Genomic DNA, 10,623 nt, shown 5'->3' on the forward strand with positions numbered 1-10,623 from the left:
CACACCTGAAGCTGAAACTTCACTGCCACCCCCCAATTGAAGAGCACAGCAGCTGATACGAGGCAATAAGTATCATGAGAAACTAGGTACAGTCAATCTCGACGACCGATTAACGCAAGGCTCAGTGGAGAATTACCGATCAGAAGTAGTGTTAGAAGATGCCAATTAAGCCCTCATTGACAATCCCTAACTCCGACCATAAAACTCAAAGCCCAATGAACTGGTAATAACGTACAGCCTCTGTAATCCTGGAGATGCTTGGCTACACGATTCAAGAAGAACAACAGTATGATACCACCCTGGAAATGAGGTGGACGATAAGATCAAGGTACTCGGATGAGAAGTTAGTCAGCTGGTGGAGCTACAGAAAAGGGTGTAGAGATTAAAAGGATAAGACCTCAGGGGGGGGGCACTGAATAAAATAACAAAGGGCTGACTCCATCTGAAGCCCCTAGGACTGCTGAAACAGAGAGGCTCATTAGCACTGGATTACCAGGCTAAGGAGATACATAGAGAAGCAGAGCCAAAAAAGTAAATGCGCTTGTCTCCAAAGAACATCCAGGTGTCTCCCAACGTGCCATGTGGCACACCACAATAACAGCAGAAGCCACCAGCAGCAAGAAGACTGAACAGTACTGAGAACATTGGAGAAAGAGAAAGGCTCGTAAAACCATGCAAAGTGGCTGCAGGACCTGAGAAGACAGAGCAACTAGCAATCTCCCAGAGACAGAAACCATGAACCATTCACAAGTAGAAGACATCAGCAGCGGGTCAGATACATGAAGAGCTGGACAGCACCTGGACAACATGATCCACACTACTGGCTAAAGAACTAACAGCGTGCATATACGCCTAAGCAGCTACAGATGAACCAGCTGCTAAAAGCAAGCAGGCTCCCCACCAAACTGGTAACCAAAGAAGGACAGTGCCTGATCATTGGAAAGACCCCTGCAAAGGAAACCGAACCGTCCACCTACGGACCATATACCTGCCCCCACAACCCATTGAAAATCCTATCAGTGCATCACATAGCCGCCAAGCTACAGGACCATAGGGCCAGTACATACGCTTTCAGAAGGGCATTGGGAACAACACTCAAAAGCTCAACACCAGTGCTCAAGAATACGAGCATCGCCAAGACTTCAGAATCAAACAGAGAATCTGAAGCACAGCCTGATTGACTACAGAAAAGTCCTACAAACTCAATCGCACACGTGGATCTGTTGAATGTCTGCGCTATAAACGAAGTCAATCAGAACAACAAGGACCTTCCTCAGATCCATGGGAACTGTGGAAGAAGAAACAAACACTTTTGGAAAAGGTTCCAAAAAAACCCAAAAGGCAGCTTGCACAAGTGGCCACAAGTCGGCAATATACCAAGGTATTCACTGTCTCTCGCCTGTTCTGCATAGGCTTAACCCCCAGCGATATCCACAAGGACTGGCTACTGGGTACATTTCAGAATGGAACTACCGATCAGCCACCTCCTCTACATGGATGACATCAAGCTGTTATGCTAAGGATGAACGAGACATGGCTGCACATCCACTTGTTCTTCCAGGTCTTCTTGAGTCTGGGATGTAATGTGGAGTTGGTCTATCTCAAGCTGTGAGAGCAGCTTCCTCTTTACTATGTTGAAGCATTGGGTAACTAGCTGTTTCTCAGTAAGTGTGGATGTAGGTCTTTTGTCCATCCATAGTCCCCTCATTCATTTCATATATCCCCTCTCATTAGGTCTACTGTTGTAGTAGCATTCCATCAATTCCAGGTTCTCTTGTCTCGTCCATGAATGGTTTGATTATATATATCTATCTCAAGGAAATCTACACTGACAGCAAAGAAAACTGGAAAGGGAAGGAAGTCATAAATGAAAATATAGGTCCCAAACAAAAGTACAAGTATTATTGAGAGTACTCTGCCAGCTCCTATTCAGATCCCTTCTCTGCCAGTGAACCCACCTGCTCAAGACCCACATCCTCCTACTTACTGAAAGAAAACCACAATACCCTTACATCCCCACCCTCTGGAATCAAGATACACAATAGAAGAGTCAAAAATATTTTTTAAACCTGAAGTAGACTGAAGAGTCAGAAAACAAGAGTATGAAAAAAGGATGAGTCAAAACACACTGAAGGGAAAAAAAAAATAAAAATAAACACCACCACCAGAGAGCAGAAAAACATCTTAGCATCATGGAAACTACTCAGAGCACAAAAATACTTCTCTTCATTATAGGTGGAGCTGATAGCGCCACCCAGAGTTAAAGTTGCTTACTATTATAAGATCTTGCTTTCAGTTAGTTAAAACTTTAACCATTCAGTTTCAAAATTTCCTTACTGGGTGTCTACTTCAGGTTAAACTTTTAAATTATGAAATTACATTAAAAAAATCACTTTCTTAAAGGAACATTAAGGTTGAAAAGTCAAGCACTCAAAAGTAAGGAAATGCCAGAATTAAGGCTGCACGTGCTGGACACAGATATAGTAGTGATGAACACCACAGGAGCACCCTACAGAAATTAATAATTTTGTACTCAGTGCAGGGTTTGGATGGTGTGCCGCAAATAAGGTCTGGGACCATACACCGGCTGTAGAGGATGAAAAGAAATATTGAATAACTACTTGTTTATTGAATAAGGTAGGGGTCCTCTGGGAAGAATAGCATGTGATCATGTAATTAAAGACTTTCACAGTGCACATGCACAAGGAGGCTGAATTAAGTTTGCACAGGAAACCTTATTTCTGGCATGTCCTAACTTTTGAGTGCTTAACTTTGCAAATGTAATGTTCTTTTAAAGTAGATTTTTTCATACATAATTCTATAATGAAGTGAGACCTTAATGTAGGACAATTCTTAGGGGTCAATTCTGAATTTTTTAAGGAAAAAAAGGAACAAATGGGAAAAAGTGATAGAAAAGCAGAGCTATTTGAACTCCACAGAACATATCTGCATGTCTCTCCATTGCAGGATGGATTTCCTAGACATCTCTTTACTTTTTTTCAAAAGAGAAACTATATTTTTTTTTAAATTGGTCACACTGTGCTGATTCATCATCTCAAACTACAGTCTCCAAACAGCTTAGCCAATATGCCATAGATATGAACTGGAAATAGGATACATTTACTATCACTTCTCATAGTCTATTTGTGGCCAATATAATTGCCCCTTACATATAAGTCAGCAGTTCTAAATACCACATCAATATGTAGTGCAGCATTGTAGTGTTATGATAGGCTGCCTCTCAGTGAAGTGAATGGCTCACGACAAGCTAGTTTTTAGCTACGGTATACCTCAGTGGACAGAACAGAACACAAAATGCCTTTTACCTAAATAAAAGCAGCTGGGAAAATTCCTAAATATCAGTGGAACTATATGGGGGTCGGACTAAATGACCTCCTGAGGTCCCTTCCAACCCAGATATTCTATGATACTGCTACCGCCAACAGTGGAAACAGTAGTGTAGACAAGTGCAGGTGTTTTTACTACCATGTGATTAGATGACATGATGGTAGAAATGCCTGTGCCCTGTCTGCACTATGAGTTCAATGGTTAATACCACCAAGGCATATGAAGTCTGCCACGTCAGGCAAGGGAGCTTTCTAAAGCAATTTCCAATCAGCTGTGTTCTTTCATACATGGTGTTAAAACAGAATGATATAACGACCAACTTAATCAATTCTATTTGGATGACATTAAATGAAGATCAAGATTACCCCAAGAATAAAAAAAAAGATAGGAGAAGGGAGGGGGCCCACTACTGACAATCATTGTCAGCAACTGATCGTTTTCACAGTGTCAAAGTCAAAATTCTCCAGTATTACTAATCTACACAATACGAACACAGGTTTCACATTTATACTTCCGAGTCAGCTGAAAGATGAGTAAAACCATCAAGAGGCTGTTTTCTGACTGCACATTAAAGGAAGCTCGTGCACAATTCCAGGAAGTACACGAAACATACCTTTCACTAATGAAATATGATTAAGTTTCGCTCATCTGTTACTGGAAATGTGAAAAAACAGACCCAGTGTTGAAACTCCTACATTTGCGAAGCCCATGCTCCCTTTTCAGGACACTTCTGCAGAAGGTCAATTAGATACACCTAGCTTTAGCTTTTGAATATCTTGGCCAGCCACCTTCTATACTGCAACAAGCCCTTCATTCATTTAGGTTGTTCGCTTGCAAGGTCCCCAGTCAAACCCTTTTCTTTTTAGCAGTTATGAGGAGACACGGCCATAAAGTGGCATAGGATTAAACAGTCAGTGAAAAGATGGCAGTTCAGTACCTTGGATTTTTTGGTCGTCTTGTCATCCTCCTCATCGTCAGAGTGGCAGTGCTTTTTCTTCTTGTGTTTTTTACCCGAGTGTGGGTGACTTGCTCTAGCCTCCTCTATCTCCTCATCCAGCACAAGGTCATACTTTGCGCTACGTCAGTTGATTAAGGGCAGATTTGGTACCAATCATTGGTCAATTCAGAATATAAAAGCTCACAAAACAAGCGAAACCAAGCTTTACCATGGGTATAACATTGAGACAGCCAGTATTTTGTGCAAAACAAAAATCATGTACAACGAAAAATTAAAAGGTAGGTAAGAGTAAGGCTGATTGAAATCTGCTCTGGAAACCAAATACCCTGCCTATCCATTGCTTTGCACTCGGGTAGTTATTTACAACCATGCAAAGTGGGTGTAAAATAAACATATTCTGATTTGACAGTGTGTTATACCTTGTTCAAACAAATAGCAAATTAAAAAACAAATCTGTAATTCCAGAACTGATGCCACAGGGTTATGTTAAGCAGCAGTTAAACATCTGCCCAACAAAAGCTTAGAGAATCAGAAGCTGTTTTCACAAAATCTAGTTGCAAGTCCACTACATTATAGGCCAATATGTCACACAGATTGTTCAACTGTTAAGGATACTTTTGATTTGACTTTACTTTCTCCTTCAAAGTTAATTTGGAATGTTTATCATGTTCCTTTTCATACTCTTTGAAGTCGTCCTTGGTATACTTCCCACCTGTTCATACAAAAAAAAAAAAAAAAAAAAAATCAACTGGGCTTTCATTTCCATCTTAAAAATCAAACAAGACATAGCAGTACAGCACACTTCAAGATACAATTGTCATCAGTTACCTCCATCATTACTGTAACCACATTTACAGAAGTGCCCAGTAACAAACTCCAGGAATGGTCTTACAGCGTGCATGACCCAGAGCAAAAGACAGAGGATCAGGCCATGGTTTTCCTTCTGTCTCTAGTCCTTCTGCCTGAGAAGACCAAGCTAGGTAATGGTTTCCTCCCACCTCATGCCTATTGGATACAGAGCTTGGATAGGGTCACAAGGCACCAAGTGGCAATTGTTCTGTTTGTGCTTGAAGCTGGTCCTGCATCTCTCTGCTTAAGGCTCTGTTGGCATTTCTGTTACTGCCCCCTATTTTCAAAATCAAAACAATGAAATTTTGTTCTGTGCTAAATCTTAGAGGAAGGGAGCAAATCTCACTACAAAATTATACACTTTTTAGTAAAAAATTTGAAACACGCATTTTTCATGGGTTAACATTTTAAAGGGGCATACTAGATTTTATTTTCCATATTTCTGTTTCAAAGTTTTGAAAACTAGTTAACAGAACTGTCAGTTATGTGCTGCCACCTTATGGTGAAGGCTAATACTGCAACAGAAGTATTAAATGCCTAAAAGAACAAGAGTACTTGTGGCACCTTAGAGACTAACAAATTTATTTCAGCATGAGTTTTTGCATAGAATGAAACACACAGACAGGATTGTCTCTGTGTTCCATTCTATGCATTCGAAGAAGAGAGCTGTAGGGGAGGCAGGAGGAGCCTGCAAGCTGAGTCCTCGCTCCTCCCCTTGAAACACAGCAACCCAGCTGACTGCCGTGGGCGGGGGGGGGGAGGAGGAGGGAGAAGGTGCTGATCTGCGGGGTCTGCTGTGGGGTGGGGGGCGCGTAGGGAGGCTGCCAGCTGTGGAGAAAGCAGGCAGCCAAACAACATAAGAATGGAGCATTGCACAACTTTAAATGAGCATGTTCCCTAATTGATTAGCAACGTAACAACGAAACAGCGTTAAGTAGGGCGACTAAGTGAGGAGTTACTGTATTCAGTTTGTCCTGTAAATATAATCCTTCATGAAGTAATGGATTACAAACCAAAAGGAAGAATATCCTGATTACTGCAGTTTTATGTTAATAAATATCCAAAATTATCCTTTTAAAGCTCGAGATTATATATAAAATATAAAACAATACCAATAGTTGACTTTCACCAGCGAAAAATACACTTGACAACATGACAGCTACCAGTAAACACCCCTTGTCCTCTAATATGCAGGAAACAGGTAGACCCTCTAGATTTAGTAGCCTTTGCTCATGCAAAGTTGTGGCCATTGTATCACCAAAAAGGAGTTGATTAACCTTGTAACAGAGATGCTTGTCCTATACAAGGACACTAGTTTAGGAGAGCAATATTTACTAATTTAAGGTTTGAAGTTCGTACAGGATCAAAGGATGACAAATAAAACTACCTTTTCCTCTCCATTTAATCTTTGCAACAGATTGGCTAAAATCCACATGTATTCTCCGGTCATCTATCAGCACATTATCCATTTTGAAATAGGCTTTCTCACAATCTTCCTCCTTTTGCAGTGTTTCCAGAAGATTTAAATAAAGATTAATTAACAAATCATACACAAATCCAAAATGAATTGCTCTTGGCATAGAGATTCCTAATGAATAGGCCAAAATTGAGTAAAATGAATTAAATCACAACACGTGTCACACTTTTAACATTTTTAAAAGTAAGTATAATAATTTTACAATTTGCCTTAATGCAAGCATTTCATCTTTGAGATTAGATAAATCTATGCCAAAACAGATTAGTTATTTATGTGCATTATGTTTGGAATTATACATTTAGAAACAGTTACAACAACAGACAATAGCTTTATTAAAAAAACTTAAATGCCCTGGCAGGCTAAAGATAAGTTTTTTGGCATACTCTTGAACTTCACTCAGAAACTTTCTCACAGAATACAGAGAGATAACAGCCAGTCAATAAAACACAAACTATAAATTTTATATCATGAGAACTTACAGTCTGATCATATTCCAATTATTGACTTCAAAAGGGATTGAAGTACATACTTAAACAGTTTGCTAAATAGGGATGAACTTAAGTATATGCTTAAATGTTTTCCTGAACTGAGGACTACATCGTTTGTAGGCTGCAGTCGATAGATGAGAATATTAACCAACATACTTGAGCAGATCCCCCATTCTCATTCCATCCAGCAGAGAGCTGTGTTTGCGAGGAGAGAGATAACCCAAGCATATTATTACACTGTTTTTATAAGCAACATTTGTGTATCTCCACAAGAACATACCTTTTCAAATTCAATGAAAGCATAACAAAGAGATTCACCTGTCTTCCAGTCTCGAATTACTTCACAGCTGAAAAAATAGCATCAAATTTAAGAATGTCTCTGGTCTGAAAATGTCTGACGACTATCACTTGATCAGGTTAGAAATTCTAACCTGTGTTATGCCGCCTTTGGGGCTTGATTCTGCAACCGTAACTCACATAAGTAACCTTTACTCACAATGACTTCAAACAGCTGAAGCGGATTTAAATAGAACTACTCAGGTGAGCAACAATTACTCATATGTGTGATTAGTGTGGGTTTTAGAATTAGTCCTAAAATTAGTAAAATAAAAGCTTATTGAATCCGATTCTATTTTACATCATTAATACTCCAATTACTTTTTGCATTTTACTAAGCTACGACAAAAATTCGTTAGTTTAACTTTTGGGATTGTACTTAATGCTGAGGATTGTTTAAGAAAGCCATGTAACAGGCTAGCAGTATTTCTCTGAAACACGCCACCTTGTCAGCAGTTGTCCCACTACTATACCAAGATAAAAGGGCAGTTAAAGCGCGTCTCCAGAGAGAGAGAGAGAGAGAGAGAGAGAGAGAGCGCGAGCGCGAGAGAGCACGCGCGCACACAGAGCAGTGAAGCCCAGGGAGACTGCTTAAACTGAACTTGGTTCTCTTTTTGGTGTTTTTTTTTTTTTAAATAACTATTATGTAGAAGTTACCTTTTAATGGGCCCAAATCGTGAAAATATTATCTCCAGGTCTTCATCTGTGGTCACAGGATTCAGTTTACAAACAAACAGCACATTTTCTGGTGGTTTGATATCTGCATCTGGTAAATCTCCCACCTACAGCACACAGAAAAGGGAAGGCTTTTCAATTTGTTCTATACAAAGCTTCCTGAATTTCATGGCACTGACTATGTTCTGCTGGGAAAAGAGGGGAGGGGACGACAAATATTCTTTTCCTCACGACTCAGTCAGTGGAAATCTGGGAAAATGCCTTTAGTCACTCACAAGACTCAAAATGGAGAACATTATTTTCCCAAAAAAGTATTGTTAGTCGTTAAAACAGGTGACTAGAAATCTGCAGTGTTCTACTGCTAATGATTGCATGATCAATATTCTTTGCTTTAGTTTCTCCATCAGTAAAATGAGGATAATACTTTTCTCTTTTGCAGGAATGCTGAGGCTTAAATTTGTTTGTAAAAAGCTTTTTTTTACGTTCTTTAAATGAAAGATACTATGCAAGAGTATTATTAGAGCTATTAGTCAAATTTGGGTGGATGAATAATACAAAGTTGGCAAACAAAAAAATGCATAATGATTTGTCACGTATGTTCATTCAATCAAAGGACTCGCTGCTGCCATTTTAAAAAGGAGAACTGAATTGGATCTTTTCTTCAATGTATTAATATTCTTAAAGAAGGCAAATTGAACCTCCTCTAAAGTCTGGCACCAGCCATATTAAATTCCAGCTCACCTCAACCCCACAAGGACTCCAGACGCTACAACATATAGTACCATTAAGTCAGAAACCTCCCAAAGGAAGGGAGCAGGGGAAAAAAATTAACTATTAGTGGGTTCTTCCTTATTATCTAGCAGCAGGCAGCTGTTCTGCTGTAATTCTGTGAATGAGAACAAACCACTATATTGCTGTGCATTCCCAATGCCAATATGTGAATCTGGGGAGAAATTATTTCATGGTAACTTAGCCACCCAATGCATACAAACTTCCAGTACTAAAGCTAGAAACACACAGCAGGGATAACAGTTCCATACAGGACTGACCAGCTTTTTATAATTTAACAAGCATTTCTAGCAAGCTCTTCCAAACCCCCTGTCAAACCAATTCTAGTCCTGGGTTCGGAACAGAGATGGTACTGGTCTTCCCGGGAAGTCACCTCCTACAAATGGATGAAGACCAAGTGACCACGTTCACCCTTTTAGTTCTACCAATAGCCTGATACCATGCACCGTAATCCACGAGGCCAACATTTCTGACATGCAACTCAAGGCAAGCATTTGTCTTAAGCACTCACTCACCCAGACATAATGTAGAGCATGTATACACAAAAAAATTACATCTGACAGGACAAAAAAAACCTGATGTTTACCATTTCCAAAAGAATGGCCTGAGTTTTTGCTTCTTTCTCTGCCTGAATTTCTTCCACTTCATCAACAGACTTTCCTTTGAAGTCATCAATTTCTTCATCTGCTCTTATTCTGCCACTCTGAGAAATTGAAAAAACAAAACAAAACACAGCATTTGAAATACTGACCCATGGGTAAGCCTTTATTTTTCTTAATACTAAAACCCTACCTCAGTCTGGGATTCAGTGTGTTGTGAAACTAAGAATTATAGCCCTGAAGAATTGGGATAAGATCATTCACCCTAGTCAGACAGACAACCAAGTAGCCTACACATGGTAATGAGTTTCAATCACAGTCAGCCTGGGCAAAATTCAATTACAGGATATGGAGTCTTTCTCCTGTATTATCCCAAACCTATTCCCAACATACCTGGCACCTTGTTTTTATTTAGGGGAGTACATCCCTATTTTTTTTTTTTAATATTTCTTTATTGAAATGAGTATACAAGTAGTATTGGAGACTTCTGCCTCATCCAGCAAGACTTCAATTTAACAGAGTACAATTACAGGAACTGTATATTTTATACTATTGTATTTTGTCAAGTATTCCAAACAAACATTCCTACAACAAAATATTGGCCATTTAAAAATCTTCTCCTCCAAAAAGTTCTCTCAGTTCAAAACATTTCACTAGAGCTAACTGGTGTATCCCTGTTTTTCCCTCTGCAAGTGTCTGATTATAAAACTTTCAAGTATTTGTCTAACATACACTGGGCTATCAAGCTCCTTATGCAGTGTTTAGACATGTGGATATATTAGACTAATCTTGATATACCCTCTATTCTAATTAAGTTCCTATACCAAACTCATCACTATGGTATCTGTTAAAACTGTTTTTTTTTAAATCATGTAACTTCTCTAGTCAATTTATTGTTTGAAACATTGTTCCCAGACAAAAAAAGATATTCTTCTTCGAGTGCTTGCTCATATCCATTCCAGTTAGGTGTGCGCGCGCCGCGTGCATGTTCGTCGGAGAAACTTTTACCCTAGCAACACTCAGTGGGCCGGCAGGTCGCCCCCTGGAGTGGCGCCATTATGGTGCCTGATATATACCCCTGCCGACCCAACCGCTCCTCAGTTC

At 39.5% G+C, this 10,623-nt stretch overlaps 1 protein-coding gene across 1 annotated transcript in view; it reads right to left on the bottom strand.

Annotated features, from left to right (window-relative positions):
• PPIL4 (peptidylprolyl isomerase like 4) overlaps nucleotides 1-10,623 on the bottom strand; it is a 41,554-nt gene that overhangs the window by 13,840 nt on the left and 17,091 nt on the right. Inside the window, exons 7-12 of the mRNA XM_032771767.2 lie at nucleotides 9,507-9,623; nucleotides 8,114-8,238; nucleotides 7,401-7,467; nucleotides 6,543-6,654; nucleotides 4,922-5,018; nucleotides 4,286-4,424 (exon numbers count right to left, since the gene is read on the bottom strand). Coding sequence (XP_032627658.1) covers nucleotides 4,286-4,424; nucleotides 4,922-5,018; nucleotides 6,543-6,654; nucleotides 7,401-7,467; nucleotides 8,114-8,238; nucleotides 9,507-9,623 — 657 coding nt within the window. The remainder of the gene's footprint in view (nucleotides 1-4,285; nucleotides 4,425-4,921; nucleotides 5,019-6,542; nucleotides 6,655-7,400; nucleotides 7,468-8,113; nucleotides 8,239-9,506; nucleotides 9,624-10,623) is intronic.

The sequence above is a fragment of the Chelonoidis abingdonii genome, chromosome 3 (genome assembly GCF_003597395.2).
Source record: "Chelonoidis abingdonii isolate Lonesome George chromosome 3, CheloAbing_2.0, whole genome shotgun sequence".
Lineage (NCBI taxonomy): Eukaryota > Metazoa > Chordata > Testudines > Testudinidae > Chelonoidis > Chelonoidis abingdonii.